Source organism: Staurois parvus, unplaced genomic scaffold (assembly GCF_062004578.1).
Source record: "Staurois parvus isolate SC_StPar_1 unplaced genomic scaffold, SC_StPar_1.0 ptg000300l, whole genome shotgun sequence".
NCBI lineage: Eukaryota > Metazoa > Chordata > Amphibia > Anura > Ranidae > Staurois > Staurois parvus.
In genome coordinates, this window is record NW_028318096.1 from 1,311,614 (window position 1) to 1,337,893 (window position 26,280).

At 40.5% G+C, this 26,280-nt stretch overlaps 1 protein-coding gene across 1 annotated transcript in view; it reads right to left on the reverse strand.

Annotated features, from left to right (window-relative positions):
* The window catches only part of ATF6 (activating transcription factor 6), a 129,500-nt gene extending 103,570 nt beyond the window's left edge, over positions 1–25,930 (reverse strand). Inside the window, exons 1-3 of the mRNA XM_089683075.1 lie at positions 25,761–25,930; positions 6,255–6,334; positions 1,710–1,791 (exon numbers count right to left, since the gene is read on the reverse strand). Coding sequence (XP_089539201.1) covers positions 1,710–1,791; positions 6,255–6,334; positions 25,761–25,860 — 262 coding nt within the window. The 5' untranslated portion in view covers positions 25,861–25,930. The remainder of the gene's footprint in view (positions 1–1,709; positions 1,792–6,254; positions 6,335–25,760) is intronic.
* Positions 25,931–26,280: the final 350 nt, after the last annotated feature.

The window sequence follows — 26,280 nt, forward strand, 5'->3', positions numbered from 1 at the left end:
TCGAATCGGGCACAAAACCTAACCCAGGGCTTGAAATTTCCACTCGCCTGCTCGCCAATGGAAATTATGGTGGGGGCGAGTGTGTCCCCTAGGGCCGTCCTGCTGAGCAGGTTCGGAGCTCAGGCCGGATCTGTCATTGGCACTGGGAGCCATCAGACTGCTGAATAGCTGAGCGCAGTGAAAGCAAAGCAAGGAGTGTGTGCTGTGCTCTCTGCCTCCCCCTAGAGTGCAGTACCCGGATCTGTGAGTGAACAACGAAGTACTGCAACTTTTTATGGTGTGTGTGTGTCTGTATGTGTACGTGTGTGTTTGTGTGTGTCTGTGTATGCATGTACAATTGTACATGTGTGTGTATGTACATGTGTGTATCTGTACATATGTCTGTGTGTATGTACATGTATGTGTACATGTGTCTGTGAGTGTACACATGTACGTACGTGTCTTTGTATGTATGTACCGGGTCTGTGCTTGTTTATTTCTGTGTATGTACATGTATCTGTGTGTATGCGTGTCGGTATGGGCCTATGTGTGTATACATGTGTCTGTGTATGTATGTACATGTGTCTGTGCGTGTGTATTTCTGTGTATGTACATGTATATGTGTGTATGCGTGTATGTGTGTGCGTGTGTGTACAGATGTCTGTTTGTTGGTGGCTAGTAGCTCAGGACTTGAAATTTTAAGCCCTCTAACCTAACCCATCTCCAACTCAAATTGTGTTGGTGCCACCTTTCTCCAGGTACAAATACTCAGTGGGAGTACCTAGTACATCTAACACCTGGTGGGGTCTTTTTTTTATTGGGGGGGGAGGGTAGAAAAATAAAATTTGCAAGATGACATAAAATGGCACTCTTTGCATGCCACGCTGAATTGTGGGTGTGGCTTCGTTAAATCGAACCTGAGCGTATTTCCCCTATATTCATTATAGGCTTACCTGTAGGTATAAATCAGCGTGGAGGACTTTACTACCACTTTAATGTTCAAGGATTAGTGCAGGTCTGTTGTACTATCATGAAACGTAGACTCTAGGCTTGTTGTATCTTTTGTGTGTGCATCTAAATAGGTTCCAACTTTAACACATAGGAGTATCGCTTTCCTCTGCTCTTTTTGGAGCTATGGAGATATTAGTCAGAAGAGCCTACATAGAAGTAGTCTTGTTTACCAAAAAAAAAAAAAACATTACAGCTCATCACTTTCAAGTTAAACCTATATGATGCCCTACATTCTCTTATCTCTGGGATGTGTAGGAATATCTAGAAGTGTTGCACAACAAGTCTGCGAAGGTCTTTTCAGGTGTAAGCTCAGACTGCAACATGAATGTGCAACCCCAGGGCCACACAGCTATGAATTGTAGATATGCAAGTATAAGACTTAGAGAGGGGAGGATATTAGAAACACATCCCAGTAAGTGTCACTGCACTAAAAATGTACACTTTCAAATGTTTTATAAGTCATTTCATTAATATCACCAGGTGGTCTGCAAACACTTTGTGATAATAGCAACAGGTCCTCTTTACAGAAAGACTAGAGATCTACTAGATTTCTAAGGCCTCCTCTGCTTTCAGTCAATGGAGATGAGAGACACAGAGTCCATGGACATAAATGAGTGTTTCACCCTATTCAGGATGAATGTTAATGGCAGCACTAAATATTATATTTTTGTTTTTCAGCTATACATTTTTTTTTTTTTTATATAATCTCAACTCCATACCTGTGAAACATTGCTCATTTAATTGGTGAGCATTCCAAGACATTAGGTCTGTAGTAAAGTCCAGATTATCAAAATTGTCTGCCTGTAACACATGAAAGAAAAAAAAAACTATTACTGTCCATATCTGTTGCATACTGTAATCCTTGGGAAAACATAAAACAGACTGGTTATGGAATTATTAATTAGTTGTAAGCAAAGTTTTTTTTTTTTTTTTTTTTTTTAATATGGCTGTAGTATGATAATTACCTGGCGGTCATGCTGTCAAGCTTCCAAACATGCTCTTATGCTTCCAAGTAGACTGAACATCATTGAATGTGTGCATACTTAGTAAAAGTTTAAAGTATATCTTTTTTTTTAAAGTTTTGGAAAAGTGAGAAAAGGCCTTCTGTTAAATTTTAGTACTGTTTGAGACCCCATTAGGGAGATTTACCACTCCATTTAGAATGATGACCCGTCATTAAAGTGGCTCTAAAAGGTTCTTTTTTTTACCTTCATGCATTCTATGCAGGAAGGCAAAAAACCTGTGTGCAGCAGCCCCCCCAGCTTCCTAACACTCACCTAAGCCCTCTCTTGATCCAGCGATATGCACTGGAGTCTCGGCTATCCCGAAACGCCCTCTTCTCATTGGCTAAGATAGAAGCGGGAGCCATTGGCTCCCACTGCTGTCAAATCACAGCCAATGAGCCAATGAGAAGAGAGAGGAGCAGAGAGCCTGCGAGGGACCCGAGAAGAGGAGGATACAGGCATCTCTATGCAAAACCACTGCACATAGCCAGCCAGTAAGTATACAGGTTTGTGATTTTTTTCTTAAAAGAAAACAAGCCATTAGAATCACTTTAAGAAAGAAGGCTATGAGAAAAAGGGGAATAACGCGTCCCTGAAACAGTAATCGAATAGTAGAAATCTCCCGAAGTGAGTGGAAATCCACTATATTCATGCAGCATCTCTGTGACAGGAAGTGAAGGGAATTTCCCTTTAAGAGTACCAAAAAAAAAAAACTGGCAAGGCTTTTAACCCTACTCTTCTCTACTCTATCAAAAATTAAATAAAGTTTTTGCTAACATACATTTTAAGTGTAAGGTGCAGGAGGTTTTTACTTTTCACAGAAAACACAGTAGTCCTCACGATAATGCGTTCCCCGGATTCTCCAGTCAGAAGGATGGCAGTTTCTTGATTCATGCCTCATTTAGGACCAGTATCTATTTCCTAGAGACTGAGATTGTGGCTCTGACATACTCATGTAAATCCAGATGTTTGTACCAGTTTCATTGTTTACTACTGTATGACCCAGATCAGTCTCATCCTTCAAAACACTCGCCCTGTAGCTTGCTACACAATAACACAAAATGAACTCTGAAGGAGAGGAAACAAAATGCTTCCTTTTGCCAAAAGCTGACTGATGACATCCTCTCAACCGGGGCACAAGCACCTAACTGGAGCTCAGCGATTACTTTTAGAAAAGGGCACAGCTTTCTGAAAAATTATACAGTTGCTGTATATGGTATATTTCTGCAAATGTGTTTTTTTTCTAGTACTGTAGGTCCACCTTTACAAAATCCCTGGTGACCCTAATAGTTAGAAGGGGAGCTGAAAACATTCCTGGACACAAAAATGAAATGTGGGGTCACCATTTTCACTTTCTTCCAAGCCATGATTATACAGTATATTTTTAACACACACCATAAATTAAAGTTGTTTCTTTGAAAAATTAAAGTGATATTAATTCTTCATATAAAAAAATAATGAATAAATGTAGCTGCATACCTTACGTCACCACTGCTTTCTGACTGCAGTTTTGTGCAGACTTCTATAGCTATCACCTAAAGGGTGCCTCCTTTGTCTCCAGTGACCTCCTAGTAACACCATGACATGTGCTCTTCTACCGACTTGCATGCGGCATGGATGCACCCTACGGATTATTGCTTTTCAGTGCTCTAGAGCTGTGCCTGGCGCATTCATCATAGAGGCCACTAGCACTGTCTGGTCATGCACAGTAAGTGATCCAAGATCTGTTGCTGTGCCTGGTTGGAGCTTGCGCAGTAAGGTGCCGTTGTGCCAGCAAAGCACAGTAGTGCACATGCTCCTGCAGGCCAGAGTGCTAGATCTCAGAAAAACAGGGGCCCCTACTGCACATGCCAGCCAGGCAGAGCCAGTGGGTCCTATTATGTATGTTCCGGCTGGGCACAGCACCAGTGGGAGGAAGAAGAAAGAAGAAGTAGAAGAAGATCAAGAGATAAGGATTGGGGGCCCCAAAAAAAATATTTTTTACACTAATAGGATGAAGCTTAAATGTAAAAAGGGAATTTTTGCTTTCAAGGTTTAACATAACTTCAAATAAACTAGGATTAGAGAACAGGCACCAAATTAGTCTGACCTGAGCACCTATAGCAAGTCCCAATTTTTCTAAAAATAATTTTGACAGTATTCTAACTGGAACAATATCACTGTCAAGTAACCTTTTTACATAAAATGATTTACTAGATATTTAGACTTTTTCTCTAGACTGAAAGAGCATATGGCTTTTTTTAATGAGAATGACTCATTATTTCAAAAACGTTTGTAGAAGTCTGCATGCCTAGGTGCTTGATTTTATACACCTGTGGCCATGGAGGTGATTGGAACACCTGAATCCAATGATTTGGAGGGGGTGTCCCAATACTATATATAGTGTTTATGCAAAAACAAAATAAACATCATGTGCAATGCAAAAAGAAGAAACCAATGACTATCCCTTTAAATACAAAAATGTTACCACAATAGTGACCACTGTCTCTTTAAATATCAAAATAGAACAATACGCCCTAAAAAAAGTAAATAACCGGCAAATAAAAAAAAAAACAAAAAAATAGGATAATATATCTTATAACCACAGTGTAAACTAAATATGAGTTCTATAGCTTGTGTGTCCAAGACTAAGATGATTGCCACATGTGAGTCTATGCACTCCAAGATAGAGCCAATGTGTTTCACACTCAACCGCATCTTCAGGGGCAAAAGAATCACATGTGGTGGCCATCTTAGTAGGTTTTTACCTCACTGCTTATTGTTATACTGGATACTTCAAGTTTTAATAAAAAGGTACTACACTATATGAGTACTTTTGGCTCTTGTGGTGAGTATTTTCTCCTCCAGTTCCATCATACCTGTGCTGGCTATACGTCAAAGCGAACACCTTGGATGCCATTACCAGAGAACCATTATCCTTAAAAGGACTATTCCATCCAGATGGAGGTTATGGTCTGTGTCTTGAGGAATACATATAACGTGGTTGTGCTATCCGTAATATAAGCAGCCATACTCTCTGGTGAGTGCAGTGTGTTTGGTGCTGGCTAACATGCTGGATTTGCATATCACTTGAGCAAAATTCACTTGGATGCACAAGATGTAGAACTCATAGGAACTTTTGTTTTGGTTTTCACTGTGGTTATAGAATACATTTTTCTGCCGATTCACACCTTGAATCATACCTTTAGGGCTTATTGCTCTATTTTGATATTTAAAGAGACAGTGAGCACTATTGCAGTAATATTTTTCTATTTAAAGGGATAGTCATTGGTTTCTACAGTTCACATCGCACATTATGTTTATCTGTTTTTAGATATAGATTAGGTCATTCACGTGGACCTATGAATGTTTACACTTAAAAATGTTTCACTGAGCTTTGCCAAAACGCATCTTGAAAATTCTAAGGCCACATGGAAAAAGGTATTATGGTCAGATGAGACTAAAATTCAATTACTTGGCCACAACACTAAACATGTCTGGCAAAAATCCAATACAGCTCACCATCCAAACACCATCAATCCTACAGTAAAGCATGGAGGTGGCAACATCCTGTTATGAGGGGGGGGGGGGGGGGTTCCCGCAGCAGGGACTGGAGCACTTGTCAGGATAGAAGGAAGAATTGATGGGGCAAAATAACGGCAAATTCTTGAGGGAAATCTGCTGCCCTTAGCCAGAAAGTTGTCAATGGGAAGGTTTACCTTCCAACATCACAATGACCCAAAGCACACAGCCACACAGTAGTTGAAGAAGAAAAAAAGTGGTCCTTGCATGTCCAAGTCAGAGTCCAAACCTAAACCCCAAAAATCTGTGGAATGATTTGAAGTCTGCAGTCCACAGTCACCATCAAATTTAACTGAACTTCAGCAGTTCTGCAAAGAAAAGTGGGAAAATATTGCCAAGTCTGGATGTGCAGTTACTAGGGACATATCCTAACAGACTAAAGGCTCTAGTGAAAGCAAAAGGCGGTTCAACAAAATACAGACACAAAGGGTGATTGTATTTCCAACTCAGTGATTCTGTTTCTGAATTTTTCTATTTTTTTTCTGACATGCTGGTATTATATCTTTCACGTGGATGGTATAAGTTGCACTGAGTAAATATAGATGGATACAACAAAAACTGTGTGCCTTCATTTCAGGCTGCAAAGCAACAAAATGTGAATATTTTAAAAGGGGGGGTGATTCTTTTCTATACCCACTGTAGTTGGCATTCACCGAGTCCCAAATACTGCACTCATTCAGTCTAAGATTATATACTTACAAAGATACTGCATTCTCCATCTTGAAATAAATCGTCATCAACATCAACTAAGTTGTTCAAGTCATCAAACAGTGAAGAACCTTATGGAAAAGGGGAGAAAAAAAAAATGAAATCAATCATTCATTCACTGTGACTGATAGGGAGAGTCATTCTATCAATTTGTCTAGGTGACCACATACACACACAGGGCAGAAAGTGATGAAAAATCCCAAATGTACACGTTCTCTCTAGAACAGGTATTGGTGAGTGTTGATAACCAAATGGGACACCCATCTAAAAAGGGATCTCCCCTGACTGTGAAGAGATTTCCTCTCACTTACTGCTGTGCGAAACATAGAAAGCAAGGATCTGATGGGGATTTACATTTCCAATGCTACCAAACAAATTAAACTTCACACATTTTTCACAAAGTATATATATTTATGTGCTATATCTGTTTTTTTTCCCTGTAAATATACAATCTTTACCTTAAAAATTAATATTTAATACATGCCAAATAACATTCAGAGCACCACAGTTTACTTAAAGTATAACTAAGGACAACTTTTTTTTTTTTCATGTTTTGGATAGAGTGCAAAGGGATTAGAATGCATGTCAGTATTTACTGCCGTCTGTGCCCCCGTTAGGGAGATTCACCCTCCCTATTTGTCCTGTTTACTATTAGCATTGAAAGTGAATGTAAAAGAAACTCCAAATTTTAGGTTGTCCCTATAAAACTAAGAGAGGAAATCTTCCCATGGGAACACTAGTTCGGGTGACCTGGGGGTCCCCAAGGAATTACCTTAACCGCTTCCCTACCGCCCTATAGCAGATATACTGCTACAGGGCGGCATGGGTGTGAAAAAATCACATATATATACGTGGTTTTGCATTCCTGGAAAGGGGTGCGTGTGTCCCACCCGCTCCGCCATTTGCGGCCATCACTCAACCAAGTCCCAGCCGGAAATTACTGGGCATCTCCGACGGGGAGGAGAACTGTATGTAAAACAATACAGTTCTCCTCCCTGTCAGCTTGTGCACACTGCTTTGGATGGCTGTGCACAGCACAGCCATCCAAAGCAGTGCTATTACAGTGAAGCGCGCGCGCACGTACACACACGTCAAACAGCACACAGTTGACCCTTTGATCGCCCCTCATGTTAACCCCTTCCTGCCCAGTGCCCTTAGTACAGTGTCAGTGCTTTTTTTTTTTTAGCACTGATCACTGTATTGGTGTCACTGGGGATGTCGGTGACACCAAGTCAGTTTCCCCCAGTGTCAGAATGCCCGACGCAGTCCAGCAATAAGCCGCTGATCGCCATCTTTTATTACTAGTAAAAAAAATGTAAGTTGCTGATCACCGCCATCACTAGTAAAAATAAAAAAATAAATCCCAGTATATATACCGCCATTTGTAAACGCTATAACTTTCACGTAAACCAATTCATTTACATGTATTAGGATTTTTTTTTTTAGCGAAGAAATGTAGCAGAATACATTTTGGCCTAAAATGTTGACAAAATTTGATTTTTTTACTGGGTATGTTTAATAGCAAAAAGTCAAAATTGACGGTCTTTTTTTTATAGCGCAAAAAATAAACACACAGGCGATCAAATACCACTGAAAGAAAGCTCAATTTGTTGGGGGGGGGGTTAATTTGGGAGCAGCGTTGCATGACCAAGCAATTGTCAGTTAAAGTAATGCAACGCAAAAAACGGCCTAGTCAGGAAGGGGGGTAAATCCTCAGGAGGGCAACTGGTTTATTTGCAGGGATTTCCTCTCACTTCCTGTTTGGTGTATGGGACAGGTAGTGAAGTGAAATCTCTGCAATAGGACACAGAAGGCAAAGAAAAAAAGAAAATCTGACAAGGGTTATAACTTTCCTTTGCGCTATCCTAATCTGCGAATTCGCAGATTGAGTACTACGCTATATAATCAATTTCTGGGCTCTTGTGGTGAGCTCTCTTCTTTAGAAGTCCTTTTGGTCGAAGATTCCGAGTCTCTACTTGAGGGGTCAATATCATTGCTACTATACCAGTAGCTTTCTGGTGAGTGCATAGCGGTGGTGGACTGTTTCGCTGGATTTCACAGCACCTGCTTGGAATTGAACATGATACTGCTGTGTCTTGTAGTGCCACGTACACATTGCTTGTTTACCCACATTGACTTTTGTCACTTTGATATTTTTTTGGACGGATGTAGATTTGTTCATCACACCACTTAGTTATAGATTGAATATTTTTGCATATTGGGGTAAAGTTAGTTTGTTCTCTGGGGATTGAGAAAAAAGTGAAAACAATTTCGACAGGAACAATGGAGTAAAATATGGTCATCCAAAAGGTTTGAAAAGAAAGTTTAAATGAGTAGAGATGGCAAATTCTGCCATCTTTCTTGGAGTTGTGATCGCTACCAATCCATTGTTTTTATAGTGAGTTGCTTCAAAATTACATCATTTAATAGCTCACATGCCACTCAGCAATCAGTTCAAGTTCTAAGTGGTGATCCCTTTGTTTGCACTAAGAAACAAAACACTGCTTTGATGTAGGTTTTGATGCCAGGATATACTGGGAGTTTGGTATCAAAAATGTATTTAAAGTGTTAATAAACCGGTGACCCTGCATTCACTATATCCAGTCTTCCACAGTACAATTATTTTAGTAAAATGGCTAAATATTTTTTCTCATCAGCAGTATATAGCAGTCTTGTGATTTCTATCAGTGTCTGGCCAAGCGCTGGTTAATCTTGTAGGAGGAGTTTTCATTCTCCTCTGACTGTCCTATGAGGCTGCATCATCTCTGACCCTCTGCCAGGACAGCACTGATTGGCTCTATGCCGATCACATGCACCCTCCAAAAAAAAAAAAAAAAAAAAAAAAAAAAAAAAAAAAAAAAAAAAGAATGGGAGGATCAAAGAAGACAGGAGCAAACAGCCTTTTCACAAAATAGCTCAAGCTCTGTCAGATTGGATGGAGACCGTCTGTGAACAGCAATGTTCAAGTCTTGCCACAGATTCTCAATTTGATTTAGGTCTGGACTTTGACTGGGCCATTTTAAAGACATGAATATGCTTTCATCTAAAGTATTCCATTGTAGCTCTGGCTGTATGTTTAGAGTCATTCTCCTGCTGGAAGGTGAACCTCTGCCCAGTCTCAAGTCTTTTGCAGACTAACAGGTTTTCTTCTACGATTGCCCTGTATTTGGCTCTATCCATCTCCCCATCAACTCTGACCAGCTTCCCTGTCCCTGCTGAAGAAAAGTATCCCCACAACATGATGCTGCCACCACCATGTTTCACGGTGGGGATGGTGTGTTCAAGGTGATGTGCAGTGTTAAGTTTGCTTGTTTGCTGTGTCCCTCACGTGGGTTCTCGCAAACTGCAAACGGGACTTCTTATGGCTTTCTTTCAACAATGGCTTTCTTCTTGCCACTCCTCCATAAAGGCCAGATTTGTGGAGTGCAAGACTAATAGTTGTCCTGTGGATAGATTCTCCCACCCGAGCTGTGGATCTCTGCTATTTCACCAGAGTTACCATGGGCCTCTTGGCTACTTCTCTGATTAATGCTCTCCTTGCCTGTCCTTTCAGTTTAGGTGGATAGCCATGTCTTGGTGGTTTGCAGTTGTGCCATACGCTTTCCATTTTCAGATGATGGCTTGAACAGTGTTCTGTGGGATGTTCAAAGCTTGGGGTATATTTTTATAACCTAACCCTACTTTAAACTTATCCACAATTTTATCCCTAACCTGTCTGGTCCTTGGCCTACATGATGAGGTTTCTTCACTAAGGTTCTCTAACAAACCTCTGAGGGCTTCACAGAACCGCTGTATTTGTACAGAAATTAAATTACACACAGGTGGACTCTATTTACTAATAATATAACCTTTTGTGATATACCATAAAATAATGATCATATTATAACACATTAAAAATTAAGATTAAACCATAAAGTGTCCAATACCAATAAAGTCTCAATTAAAAATTAAGATTAAACCATAAAGTGTCCAATACCAATAAAGTCTCAAGTATTCCATTGTAGCTCTGGCTGTATGTTTAGAGTCATTCTCCTGCTGGAAGGTGAACCTCCGCCCAGTCTCAAGTCTTTTGCAGACTAACAGGTTTTCTTCTACGATTGCCCTGTATTTGGCTCTATCCATCTCCCCATCAACTCTGACCAGCTTCCCTGTCCCTGCTGAAGAAAAGTATCCCCACAACATGATGCTGCCACCACCATGGCCGCGGCGACACTTCCGGTTAGCGTACGTGCGTCTTGACGTCACTCCTCTAACGCATTTCGTCACTTTCGGACTTCGTCTGAAGTCCGGAAGTGACAAAACAAACGTTAGGGGAGTGACGTCAAGACGCACGTACGCTAACCGGAAGTGTCGCCGCGGCCATTTTGTTGGTTATCTACACATGGTTTTCTGCATTGTTTGAAGCCTGTACAGGAGCCATGGTCAGAGCTGGAATCTCTGTATTTTTAATGTAAGTTACTATTAAATTTTCCCTATGCTTTGAAGATCAGTCTTAAAACCCTTCTTGTCTTTCTGAGGACCTTGGAAAATTATCTTTGAAGAGAGAATGGAGGATTTTGATCCATAGTATTGATAAGCTGATTAATACTTACAGAGGGTAATCGTATTTAGCACTATTGGGTGCTGGTCCATGGTGTGTACACAGTGTTGCAGTGATCACAGAGTGTTCACAGTTCATGGTTTGTGTTATATGTGCACATATAAGGAATTACTTTTCTTACTATTTTTTTTTTTTTTTTTTCTTTTTGGACACTTTTTTTGGAGTGGTTTGTGATTTGCACCGAATAATTATTCTTTTTGTATAAAAGGAAATGCACTATAGTATTTCTTTAATTTGAGGTTTTCGCCGGATTAAATAGGAGCCAATCCTTCTTATTGGATGAAAGTTTGAAATTTTGGACTTTTTGGACACTTTATTGGTATTGGACACTTTATGGTTTAATCTTAATTTTTTAATTTTTAATGTGTTATAATATGATTATTTTATGGTATATCACAAAAAGGTTATATTATTAGTGAACTTTCTAGGGAGAAAGTGTGACTTTTTGAGGGGATTGTAGTGGAGGAGGTTATATATTTATTTGGACTCTATTTACTAATTAGGCGACTTCTGAAGGCAATTGGTTCCACTAGATTTTAGTTAGGGGTATTAGAGTAAAGGGGGCGGAATACAAATGCACGCCACACTTTTCATATATTTGTGAAAGATTTTGAAAACCATTTATCATTTTCCTTTCACACACAATTATGTGCCACTTTGTGTTGGTCTATCACATAAAATCCCAATAAAATATATTTACGTTTTTGGTTGTAACATGACAAAATGCGGAAAAGTTCAAGGGGTATGAATACTTTTTTAGTTTGTGGGGAGTAGGGGTGTAGTTTGTAATTCACTGGGACACTCTAAACATTTAATTTCTTTGATGATTTTACAGTCTCCTGTTGCGGACCAATAATCTGTGTTTAATTGGCGGACATCGATACTTCCTAAGTGAGAGATTCCTCTTATCGCGGTCTGGACTGTATGCTCATGTTCTTTTCCACTGGCCTCCTGTGAAGTCTTTGATGTCATTTTGGGTAAATGTCAAATCAAGTGTGTTAGATTCATTATTATGACTTCAATATGGTATATGTTTATTTTCAATTTTTGGTCTATTTTGTACAATCAGAGTTTTTATACTTTTTCTCCCTGAAGAAGCGGCTGTGTCCTGCAAAACGCGTTGGGAGAATAAAAGTCAAGCATCTACTTGTAACAACTATGCCAATTATGGAGAACAATAGTAAAGCATTCTCTTGTACCAATTATGATAATCAGGCTATCGGAAGCATCATTTTGTACTAATGTATATCTATTGTGCTTGTTACCAACCTTGCAAGCTTTTTAAGAATAATGCACTATGCGCTCATTTTTTTTTTATTATTACCACAACAGTGGTTTGAATTTTATTAATAAAGTTGTATTTACTATATAGTTTCTAATTGTATTTTGTGGTATGGCACCTTTAAAACCCCATTTGTTTTTTCAGTTAGAGATGGTAGCTTTCTGTGCAATATCGTTGCTCAGAGCAGGCAAGAATGAGCTATTTTTAGTTAAACAAAAAAAAAAAAATTAAAGACTAATATTTTAAAGTTTAAATGGAAATTTTTTGCAATGTCTAGTTGTTTAAAGATTTCCTGTTCTGACTACAGATGGAAAACATCCTCCAAACTTTTGTAACTTATAGCTGTAGTGGTTCCTTTACAGTAAAATAGAAACTCTCTAGAGACCTAAAACCATGCTTACAGTTTTAGGCTACATAAATCAACGAAGATGAACTGCCAATTTTATCAGTACTGCAAAGAACATGCTCTAAAATTTAAAAAGGTGAAATCTGGATTGTCTGTGCTTCATCTAAAAAAAACAAAAAACCTTACTACAGAAACCTTCTTCAAAAGGAGGGAAAATATAACCAACTCTTTGCTTCTATTCCAAGTAAGAGCATTCATCCCTTTAGAATCTAGTAAAACCCTGGCAGTAGGTTGCAGCTTCTTATCGCAAATAGGTGTTCAGAATGAAATCCTCATTTTTTCACAATCTTCTTAAATATCCTGTGATTCATACCTGCTCAGTTAAGATCCAATTACAATGCTTCAATTTTTCAGTCCATGCTTTTAACAGAAGAAGAGATTGACACTTTAGACTATGACATGTCCTAGACAATTTGGGAAAAGGTGCTGCAGCGTTGGAGAATACAAACCTGCCAACTGCTAAAGCTAAAGGGGCTTCATGCTACAAAACGATGAAACACCACTTTATAGTAGCAGAAAAATACAAAACTGCTCATTACCAGCCCACTAATCAGAACCAAATGACCAGTGCTGACCCCAGTTACCTCTACATCAGGCTATACCAAAAGTGACCCAATGCAATGAGAACACAGTCGGTTTTAACCCTGCGCAATAGTCTAAAAAGTGGATCAAGCAGTAATACACTTTGGACAAGCAGCCATGAAAGACTGGTGTCCTCCAACTTGGGACTTCAAAATAATGAATCATAAATGTGCTCTGCTATCTGGTAGTAGTTTTAACCTTTCAGTGTGTCTTTGGTCCTTTGCAGATTGGAACAGTAGTCATGCATTAGGCTATCATGAGAAGGAAATGAACGCATGAAACACTTGCTTTATTGCTTAAACCTGAACAGGGTTCTAGATACGACAATGATTATCTATGTTTTCCATGAAATATAAACCAAGCACCTGGGGAAACTGTAGCAGAAACATATGCCAAAAAAAAAAAAAAAAAACCCCATACACCACACCTTACATTACAATCAACTTTTCGCCAAGTGTGATTCCATTACTTGTTTAAGTCAAACATATGCAGTTTCCACAGATTACAAGGCATATATTTTTATGTAATGCTGTGCTTAGGGAAAAAAAAATCCAACCAAACTAGTTTTATTAAGGGTCCATGCACACTGGCTTAAAAAAAAAAAAAAACAAAAACAAACACTGCTCCTGAAGGAGTTTAGTGTTTTGCCTTTGGAAGCAACTAATGTGATATTTGTCCATGAACTATTGGTCATTAAAAAGCAGAAAAAAAAACACTTTTTTTTTTAGAGCGGTTTTCTGGCAGAAAAAAAAAATCAAAAATTTGTTTTTTCTGCCAAGAGCACTGGCATTTTTCACTTCAGCACCAGAAGATTTTACCCCCTTCATGACCAGGCCATTTTTTGCTATTGTGTACTGTGCTGTTTAACTGGTGTACCCAAATGAAGTTTATATAATTTTTTCACACAAATAGAGCTTTCTATGGGTGGTATTTGAACATCACTGGTGTTTTTTTTTATTTTTTGCGATTTTAACAATAATTCTTTTTTTAAAAAAAGTAAAAAAAAAAAAAAAAGTTACTTTCTGCTATAAAACATATCCAATAAAAACAAATAACATTTCTTCATATGGCCAGAATGCATTCGGGTACATGTTTCTGACACAAAGAAAAATCCCACTAAATGTATACCAATTGGTTTTCTTGAAAGTTATAGCGCCTACAAACTATGGTATATATACTAAATCAGTGACATATAATGGGATTGCGATAGTGCGGAGGGCAATCTACGGATTCTGAGGGAAACTGACACTGACATCACCAATGACATTAATACAGTGATCAATGATAAAAATATACACGGTCACTGTCCTAATGATACTGGCTGAGAAGGGGGTTACCATCTAGGGTGATCAAGGGGTTAAATAAGTGTCTAACTATGTGTAATGTGTGCTGTTTTTAACTACTAGAGCTCTCAGTTTCTCATCCCTGCAAAGCAACTGACAGATCGCTCCCTCTGTACAGAGCTCTGTCTAGTTTACCAACACAGAGCTCTGCGCTGTGATTGTACACAGCCAATCAGCAGGTCTCGCCTATGAATCATTGGCTGGCACTTGCTGACAGGCTGCTGGCCGTGGGGCACGAATGCGAATGTCTGAAACCTGGAAGTAGGCAACAACATATGGGTACGTTGCTCTGCCTACAATGGCCACCCATCCATGATACATTGCAGGCAGATGTTCACCAAGTGGTTAAGCTAGTCAAATGGCCCCTGCAGAATTGTCAATACCCAATCCAGCTAGCATATCATGCATACAGAACGTAGCCTCTGAGGAAACAGAAGAAGGTCTAACTGTAACAGGAGAGCATACAGTATCCCTTTCCTGGTTCAGACCTACAGCTACAATATACCTGACAGATATAATGGACTCACCCAAGCATAAAAGTCTATGTGGAATGGAAACCCCATAAACAGAAAAATGCCCCTTGATTAGCCAGAAATCTAGTGTTCTCCTAACTTTCTGTTGAGACTGACAACACAACAATTTTGTTGCACTGAAATCCCAACTGGTGTTGTCAGCTCTAATTATCCCCCCACCGCTCTGACTACTTATGTATACATCAATTTTTTTACCAGCAAACAAATGCTGCTGTCTTGGCTACCAAGCGCCTGCCTGCACACTTTGTACATTTGGGAAATGTCGGGAAACATTACAAACTCTGGGGGACATGCTGACATCAATAAGAACTGATCTTCCAAAGGCAACCCCTGGCAGAATTTTACAAGCCCGATGATGGTGTCACAGGGAGTAATAAAAGCTGTTTTTTGCTATGGAAACAAGGGTAAAAAATAAAATAAAAAAGGCAAAAATGCTAGGGAAATAATTAAATCACTGTGATTCAAGGTTCTATAAGAATAAAACGTGAAACATGTCCAAGTGATAAAATATTTTTATAGGAACTTTATAAAAAAGGACACACGAACATCCAACTGCCCGTGAATGTCTAGTTTTAACAACTGCTTTGCAGTGGGAATGAGAATACAGCACATAAAAACCGTATTTATTGCACCAGTAGAAAAACACATACACACACGCAGCTCTTTATTGAAGACAAGATATGCTATGCAATAACATTTACCTGCCTGCTCGCAGTATTTTATTGAATGTACACTGAACTGTGCATACTCAGCTCAGCCTGCATTCCCGGCACACTCTGGCTCTGCCAGAATGACTGACTCCAGTGTGCATGCAGAGATGTCATTCCCCCAACGGCCAATCTGGAGGCCAAAAAAACCAGCACACAGAAATAGCCAGTGAGGGATGTAACTACTGCAGGAAAGTGGGGGTGTGTATTTTTGAGGGTTTATTTCCTTTTAAAATCCACAATTACCAAGGTATATGCTAAAGTGGAACTAAAGCTCCGCTGTAACTCACAGTGAACAGGCATGCTTTCTATTGCAGAAGAAAAAGCAGAGCTCTTTCACATTAGGGAACAGAGCTGGTAGAGAGGCATTTTGACAGTTGGGGGCTCAGTGGGGAAAGGAGCATTTTGACACTGGGGACACAGCCAGGGAAGAAGCATTCTGACAGGATGAAATAGTTTACCAACTCTAATGCAAATTCTGCCTAGCTGCTTCCAGCCAGAGGACTGAAAGATAGGAATCTTTTTCTATCCCTGGCACAGTTAGGTCTATATATATTTGGACACAGGCACAATTTTCATACTTTTGACTCTGTATGCCACCAGAATAAAATTAAAATGAAACAATCCAAATAAATTTGAAGTGCAGACTTTGTTTTAATTCAAGGGGTTGAACATTAATATAAAGTTATACAAATTTTAGGAACTGCAACCATTTTTATATACAGTCCCTCCATTTTCAGGGGCTCAAATGAATATAATCATAAATAAAAATGTTCACTTTTTAATATTTTGTTGAGAATCCTTTCCTGGCAATGACTACCTGTAGTCTGGAACCCATGGACATTACCAAAGACTGGGTTTCCTCCTTTCTGATGCTTTGCCAGGCTCTAACTGCAGCTGTCTTCAGTTGTCCTGCCTTCTGTTTGTAGGTCTGCCTTTAGTTTTGCCTTCAGCAAGTGAAATGCATGCACAATTGGGTTAAGATCAGGTGACTGACTCAGCCATTGCAGAATATTCCACTTTTTTTCCTTCAAAGGCTCCTGGGTTGCTTTTGCAGTGTGTTTTGGATCATTGTCCATCTGTACTGTGAAGCGCCGTCCAATCAACTTTGCTGCATTTGGCTGAATCTGGGCTGACAGTATATCTCTAAACACTACAGAATTCATCCGGCTGCTTCTGTCTTCTGTCACATCATCAATAAACACCAATGACCCAGTGCCATTGGAAGCCATGCATGCTCATGCCATCACACTGCCTCCGCCATGTTTTACAGATGACGTTGTGTGCTTTGGATCATGAGCTGTTCCAAGCCTTCGCCACACTTTTTTCTTCCTGTCATTCTGGTACAGATTAATCTTAGTTTCATCCGTCCAAAGAAAGCTTTTCCAGAACTGGTCTGGCTTTTTTTTTTTTTTTTTGATGTTTTTTGGCAAAGTCTAATCTGGCTTTTATATTCTTCAGGCTTATGAATGTTTTGCACCTTGTGGTGAACCCTCTTTGCGCTCATGAAGTAGTCTCTTGATTGTAGACTTTAACAATGATACGCCCACCTCCTGGAGAGTGTCCTTCACTTGTCTGGATGTTGTGAATGGGTTTTTCTTTACCATAGAGAGGATCCTGTGATCATCCACCACTGTTGTCTTCCGTGGATGTCCATGCCTTTTTATGTTGCTAAGCTCACCCGTGCGTTCTTCTTTCCTCAGAATGTACCAAACTGCTGATTTGGCCACTCCTAATCATGCTGCTCTCTGATAGATTTGTTTTGTTTTTGAAGCCTTACAATGGCCTATTTCACTTGCATGGACAGCTCCTTTGAACTCATGATGTACGTTCACAGCAATAGATTCCAAATGACACACTTAGAATCAACTCCAGACCTTTTACCTGCTTAAAAGGAGTAGCCCACACCTGGTCATGAAACAGCTTTTGATGCAATTGTCCAATTACTTTTGGTCCCTTGAAAAAGGCTACTCTTAAGAGCTGTAATTCCTAAACCCTTCCTCCAATTTGGATGCACATACCCTCAAATTAAACCTGAGAGTGCGCACTTCAGCCCATATACATTATATAACTATAGCTTGAACATGTTTTGGTAAATACCTAAAAAAAAACAAATTGTTTCTGTGTCCAAATATATATGGACCTAACTGTAAAAGGCACTCACCCATTTTAAATCCAGAAGTGGATAATAATAGCCAAATAAGATGAATAAAGCAGTGTTGTAAAACACAAGAGTGGACTGAACTGTCAGAGCAGAATCTACGCTGACAGATCAATGGCTTTGGATGCTCTCTACTAGCAATTCAGACTGGAAACGTTGTTGTAACACCATGCTGCTGTGCTACAATCTTGAAAGCAGACTAGTGTGATTAAATGAGGCTGGCAATTTTGTAGGATATTACATTAAACCTTGCAGCTGCTGCTACGCTTGACTAAGAGAGCCTGCTGAAACTGTAAAAATGGAACAGTAGCTTGCTGTTAATATGAACACTAAAATTGGTATACCGCAATGATTTCCAGTGAGCAATATACTTAATAGTAGGCTATGAATTTTGTTAACAAAAAGGTGGAGAAAATGTAGGTATCAATATGTACTGGCTGATATATTGTGCATAGTCTTGATTCAAAGGACTTAGTGAAGCAATGGTCCCGAAAGGAGCAAAATGGTTGTGAGATTGGAATTCTGTCGGCAGGGAACAGGCCAAGGAGAGAGGCATCTGTCAGTGTGGGACAGACCATGGAAAGAGACACATATTCCCTGGGGACAGAGCATGGAAAGTAGAATGGAGGAAGGCACACATTGGCCTGGGCACAGGACATGGAGAGACACATCTGTCAGCAGGGGACAGGATGACCAGAGTGGACCTGATGACAAACTGACATTTATGGGGATTCAACCACTTCTGTTCCAAGACAGCAGGAGTCCTGTCAGCAGTCAAAGTCCACCCACTGCAGTCTGCTGTCAATTAAAGGCAAGTGACCTGATGTGGAACTGCAAAGGCATCCATCGGGCTCTGCCCATCCTCAATTCAGCTTTGATTGAATGGATAGCAGTGGGACTCTGGTTGTTATGCAAGTGTAGGTTCACCTGATAGGGAATTGAAGATGCTAAAGAAATGTGTTTTCTGTCTGGGGAGTGAAGGACGATTGTAATTCAAGGTGTGGAAGGGGGAACATGTGGCAGGGAGAAGAGGCTCTGTATGTTGGGTTGATACAGAGGACATTACAATTTTTACTGGAGGGGGAAGGAGAATCGTGGGGGATAGTGGGAAGAGTGTAAAGAGGAATATGAAGATGGGACAGGGAGAATGTCAGAGAGATGCACAGCAGGAAGATGTGTTGGCTTTGCACTTGCATGTCCTTATGGGAACTTTCTGGATGTGTGACAGTTCTGTGTGTGATTTTTGTCCCAACAGGCTGTCGCACCTTCTGCTCTGCTTGTGCAAATATGTACCTTTTAACAACTGATGAGCAATTAGTCGTTATTAGCAAAATGCAGTAGGTAAAAAAAAATAAAAATAATTGTGCTTCATTAGCATGATTTCTCTGATTGCGACTGAAAAGATCCAAAATGTATTGCCCCTTAACTTCTTTCAATAAAATTCACACCAGCATGAAGCTCATTTCTTAACAAAAAATACAAAAAAAAAACAAAAACAATAAAAGGCTTTTTTCCCCCCCACAACAGATGAATGTAATGTGCAGCACATACATGAGATGACACACATGACGACAAGTGCCCATCTCGTACATGTGCAGTACAACAAAACTATGAGCTGGGGACAAACCATCAGTGGGCTGCCATGGAACAAGAAAGAAGCCAGCTTCCGACTATGGAAATATTGAAATGGCTGTATGGGAGGAGAGGCATAGGCAACATGAAAAATTAACAAAAAGCTGCATGGACTTATGCAGGTGTTCCTGTTTAGCTACATACTTTTACAGTCTTTGAGAATTTACAAGTGTTTTTCCTATAGAAACTTGGCACATTGAGGGAGATTTACTGAAGCTGGTGCACACAGAATCTAGTGCAGCTGTGCATAGTAACATCTGTTTCTAGCCATAGCCACAACAGGAAATTAGTGTACATCTCTCCAAAGTCAGGGAAATCCCCTCTTAAACATGCCATAGATGAATCTTACTTTCAGGAGGCTGAAAGAAAAAAAAAAAAAAAAAAAAAAAAAAAAAAAAGGTTTACAGATTCCCCCATCATCAGGATGGCAGGACATTGTATTTTGACAGCGGGATTCTTCACTATCGGAATACACTGATCAGCAAGTGCAGCCACTGATGTACAAAGGTTTTCAAACACTCCTGTTCCACAGAAGTTGATCCAGCAATCGACGGCTGTCAAACAGGAACAGCTGCACACTGAAAATGTGGGATTTGAGGATTTTTTTACTGAAGTTTTGCTCTCAGTGCAACACAGTCACCATGACAAATAGAGAGATTGAATCTCCTTTACCAGAACACAGACAGCAATACAAACCTGACCTCATGTGTTCTAATCCCTTTTCACTCTATCAAAATATAAAAAGCTGTTATCTTCCAATATACCTTAAATTATGTATATGTAATTAGTGGGCTGCATTAACATATGTCTTGTATACAGTGCCTTGAAAAAGTGTTCATACCCCTTGAAATTGTCCACATTTTGTCATGTTACAACCAAAAACGTAAATGTATTTTATTGGGATTTTATGTGATAGACCAACACAAAAGTGGCACATAATTGTGAAGTGGAAGGAAAATGATAAATGGTTTTCAACATTTTTTACAAATAAATATCTGAAAAAAGTGTGGTATTTGTATTCAGCCCCTTTTACTCTGATACCCCTAACCAAAATTTAGTGGAACCAATTGCCTTCAGAAGTCACCTAATTAGTAAATAGAATCCACCTGTGTGTAATTTAATCTCATTATAAATACAGCTGTTCTGTGAAGCCCTCAGAGGTTTGATAGAGAACATTAGTAAACAAACAGCATCATGAAGGCCAAGGAACACACCAGACAGGTCAGGGATAAAGTTGTGGAGAATTTTAAAGTAGGGTTAGGTTATAAAAATATATCCCAAGCTTTGAACATCCCACAGAGCACTGCTCAATCCGTCATCCAAAACTGGAAAGAATATGGCACAACTGCAACCTACAAAGACATGGCCGTCCACCTAAACTGACAGACCGGGCAAGGAGAGCATTAATCAGAGAAGCAGCCAAGAGGCCCAAGGTAATTCTGGAGGAGCTGCAGAGATCCACAGCTCAGATGGGAGAATCTGTCCACAGGACAACTATTAGTCTTATACTCCACAAATCTGGCCTTTAAGGAAGAGTGGCAAGAAGACAACCATTGTTGAAAGAAAGCCATAAAAAGTCCCATTTGCAGTTTGCGAGAAGCCATATGGGGGCAAACATGTGGAAGAAGGTGCTCTGGTCACATGAGACCAAAATTAAACTTTTTATCCTAAAAGCAAAATGCTTTGTGTGGCAGAAAACTAACATTGCACATCACCCTGAACACACCATCCCCACCGTGAAACATGGTGGTGGCAGCATCATGTTGTGGGGATGCTTTTCTTCAGCAGGGACAGGGAAGCTGGTCAGAGTTGATGGGAAGATGGATGGAGCCAAATACAGGGCAATCTTAAAAGAAAACCTGTTTGGAGTCTGCAAAAGACTTGAGACTGGGACGGAGGTTCACCTTCCAGCAGAACAATGGCCCTAAACATACAGCCAGAGCTACAATGGAATGGTTTACATCAAAGCATATTAATGTGTTAAAATGGCCAAGTCAAAATCTAGACCTAAATCCAATTGAGAATCTATAGCAAGACATGAAAATTGCGGTTCAAAGACGGACTCCATCCAATCTGACAGAGCTGCTCAAGGTATTTTGCAAAGAAGAATTGGCAAACATTTCACTCTCTAGATGTGCAAAGCTGGTAGAGACATACCCAAAAAGACTTGCAGCTGTAATTACAGTGAAAGGTGGTTCTTTGACTCAGAGGGGCTGAATACAAATGCACGCCACACTTTTAACATACTAATTTGTAAAAAATTTTGAAAACCATTTATCATTTTCCTTCCACTTCATAATTATGTGCCACTTTGTGTTGGTCTATCACGTAAAACCCCAATAAAATATATTTACATTTTTGGTTTTAACATGACAAAATGTGGAACATTTCAAGGGGTATGAATACTTTTTCAAGGCACTGTATGTACCTAAAGTCCAGTGTTAAACAATTACCAAGTGGTAAAACTCAAAGCGGAACTACACTGCATCTGAGCACCAAGAATGCCATTAAATCCATTTTTATTATCCAAAGCAAGCTCCCCCTCCATGTCTCCATCCTTTATTTTGCTGAGAAATCACTTTGGAAAACACCCCCCTAGCATTTCTGGCTGTGGCCATCTTGAGTAAGGGCAGAGGACTCATGTAACATTTCCTTCCTGAAATGTATCTGCCATTAGCTCAGGCATGCAGACCGGAGGGTGTGCTTAGCTGAGAAAACCCCTCCTCCCCTCCTGAAAAAAGGGAAGTAGGACATCATTTGCCTAGGCCTGGAAACCAGGAAGTAACTTTTGCCATGTAAAAAAAATATTTAAAACAAGCAAATATATGTTTACATATCCATTTACTAATGCTAGCAGCACAAGAATTAAAAATAATCAATGCATCATTACACTACATTTATGCTATGTTCACATGCTGTTGTACAGACTGGAATTACAAGTTTGTGACTTCCAAACACCCTACTGATTTGAAGCTACAAGTTTGACAAGGCTACCTGACTTAAACAAAAATGCCACCTTGGGAATATTTCCCTCCTGCCACTTCTGTTCTATGATGCCTTCTTCAAATATCCTGCGCATGTGCAAATGTAATGCATGTACTTTCCAGGTATTTGTGGCCTGACAAAGACCTGCGGCACGTGTGTGGGTTTACACACATACTGTTGGTTTCTGGGACCTTGCAGAGACTCATGGCCCGTGTGCGCCTGCATGGGAATTCCTTGCACAAGTATAGACTTCAGACACCTGACAAGAGAGCAGCATCAACACACACACACACACACACACACCTCAGTAAAACATTGCCCCCTGGGATGTGCGACAAAGACATCCCAGGAGGAAGTGAGGGTCCCTATATAATTTCTCACCTAGGCAAGGAAGCAGAAACTGCTGTGCTACAGCACAAAAAAAAAAAAAGGTACAATATTTTCTGAATATTCTGAAATGCTTTCCAACTGTATAGGGCTTGTTTACACTAGTGACAGCCTTTACCGCCCCTCTGGAAAGCAATGTCACCTCCTCACCACCTGTATTAACCACTTTGCTCTCCAAACAATTTACTCCCCTTCCTGACCAGGCCATTTTTTTGCGTTACGGCGCTGCATTATTTTAACTGACAATTGTGCGGTCACGCAATGCTGCACCCAAAGGAACTTTATGTCCTTTTTTTTTCCCCACGAATTGAGCTTTCTTTCAGTGGTATTTGATCGTCTGTGCGGTTTTTATTTTTTTGCGCTATAAAAAAAAAAAAAAAAAAAAAAAAGACAATTTTGAGAGAAAAAAAAACAAAACTATATTTTTTACTTTTTTGCTATTAAACATGTCCAGCAAAAAAAATAAATAAAAAAAAAAATCAAATTTCGTCATAAATTTAGACCAAAATGTATTCTACTACATGTCTTTGCTAAAAAAAGAAAAAAAAATCCCAATACGTGTAAATTAATTGGTTTACATGAAAGTTATAGCATTTACAAACGGCGGTATATATACTGGAATTTATTTTTACTAGTGATGGCGGGGATCAGCGACTTGTAGCGGGACTGTGGCAGGCATTCTGACACTGGGGGGAACTGACTTGGTGTCACTGACATCCCCAGTGACACCAATACAGTGATCAGTGCTAATAAAAACCACGGACACTATACTAATGGCACTGAGCAGGAAGGGGTTAATATGTGAGGTGATCAAAGGGTTAACTGTGTGCTGTTTTACTAGCGGCTGTGCGTTAGTACTTCACTGTAATCAAATTGTTTTGGATGGTTGTGTGCACAGCCATGCAAAGCAGTGTGCATGAGCTGACAGGGAGGAGAACGGTTTTGTTTACAAACCGTTCTCCCCCACATCGGAGATGCTCGGCAATTACCGAGTGCCGGCGAGTAATCACTGGCCAGGACCCGATGATTGACAGCCACAACCTGGTGATTGACAGCCGCGAATGGCGGCGCAGGTAGGGCACAAGCTCCCTACCCAGAAATGCAAACTCATGTATACATACACATGATTTTGCGCACCCATGCTGTCTGTAGCAGTACTTCTGCTATAGGGCAACCAAGAAGCAGTTAAAGTAAATGCAAACCCTTACAACTCATTCAAGTTATCACAATTTCTGTCCTCAGCTGCATAGAGCTGAGGGGAGGAGAGACAGCAGGACATTAATCTTCCTAGTGAATGGCTGTACAGGGAGGTGTTTAAAGACAAGTCTGGTTATTGGATAACTGGGGCTGATTTACTAAAACTGGAGAGTGCAAAATCCAATGCAGCTCTGCATGGTATCCAATCAGCTTCTATCTTCAGCTTGCTCAATTAAGCTTTGCCAAAAAGAAACCTGGAAGCGGATTGGTTTCTATGCAGCGCTTCACCAGATTTTGCACTCCCCAGTTTTAGTAAAACAAACCCACTGAGTTCGCAGCATAGCTAGAGAACTGACCGTGCTGTGCTCTCATGCCTAGTGTGGTCAGTTTTTGATAGGAACGCAGAGGGACTGGCAGGAACACCAGGGATTTCACACAAAGGAAGCATTACAAAGAGAACAGAATACTTTTTCATACATGTACATGGTACAGCATGCAATTATCATGAATAGGAAATGCTGGGTTTACATATTCTTTAGCCTTGAGAAGCCCGCATCATTGGGTCACAACCCTGGGCAGTGCTCACAGATGCAGTGTGACCCCCTTAGGCTGCATTTAACAGCCTTACATTTTGGGAACACGCATAGAAGCATAAGCATGTCTTCTAAACAAGTCCCTAAGAACGTGCGTTGTACTTGCAGCACCATTAACTGTTAATGGCACCCCACACATGGTCAGCAAAAAAAAACCCCAAAAAATGCACCATGATCTACACCCATAAAAAGGTGCAGGAGCTTTTCAAACACACGAGTCATGTGTAGGGCAGCACAGTCAAACAACTAGGCTGTCCTATACGTGCCACGCAAAAACCACACTTAAAAACAGCAAAGAATGTACACGGAGTGTGAAGTGTGACTAATGCCCCGGTCACATCAAACCCGACTTTGAAATAGTCTGACTTACAGTGAAGTCGCACGATTTCAAGGTTGGGTGACATACCGATTTCAGGTGCGATTTACAAGACATCTGACACAGATGTCAACGCACCAAAAATAGTGCATGTACTTTACAAATCGGTGGGATCCGAACTGCACCGATATGACCGCTCTAATTGTGGACAATAGGGTGCAACTTGCATCCAGTGTGACCGGGGACTTACATGAGTCCCATTTGTTGGTGGTGCTGCCCACTGATCATTGCAGGAGCCCTGCCACCACAAATGTAAACAAGAGGAAGCTGGACTTGTCAGTGGGGAAGATCTGCTGTAACATCCGACTTATCATGGAAATAGCGAACACCGGAGTATAGAGCAGACACGGCGTCCAATGTAATGACCGGTGTCCAACGCAATGACCGGCGTCCAACGCAATGACCCTCTGTCCAACGCAATGACCGGCGTCCAACGCAATGACCCTCTGTCCAACGCAATGACCCTCTGTCCAACGCAATGACCGGCGTCCAACGCAATGACCCTCTGCCCAACGCAATGACCGGCGTCCAACGCAATGACCCTCTGTCCAACGCAATGACCGGCGTCCAACGCAATGACCCTCTGTCCAACGCTTCTATGCTGTGTATCCTTCACCTTCCCTCAGGATCCTCAGGTGACATCATTGAGGTTTCTTATGCAATCCTAAGTAATACAGACATGTCCCCCCGAGCGGCGCTCTCCCCATACTCACTCCACACCAGGTCATCCAGGGACTGGGCTCCCGCCGTACCACCACCCGGCCCCGGACCCTGGAGCCCACCACACATCGGATTTTCCACCTTCATGGCCATATCGCTCTATTTCCGCACTGACTGACTGCTATATACACGTCTACCTTCTCCAAGCAACATGAGTGACGAACTACGGGAGCCGGACTGGCTCACGATTCCTCGTAAAGCGCATGCCCAACAGCAGGGAGTCACGTGTTTGTAAGTGTGTTCCGTTGCATGTAAATAGTGAGGATTCTCCAGAACTGTGCCTCGTGTACTCCACTTCCTGTCACCTCAGTGTACACGGATGGCTTAGGTAGTATTGGAATACTAGGCTTTCTATACTATTATTGCTAAAAAATCCAGCTTGAGACGTTCTTGGTACAAATCATTTTGAGGAGATCCAGGAGCAGAACATATACTTTACTGTTTGTTCACTTGACCTCCGGAAAGGTTTGACCCTCTTCATGATCAGGGCATTGCTTGCTATTCACTGCGCTA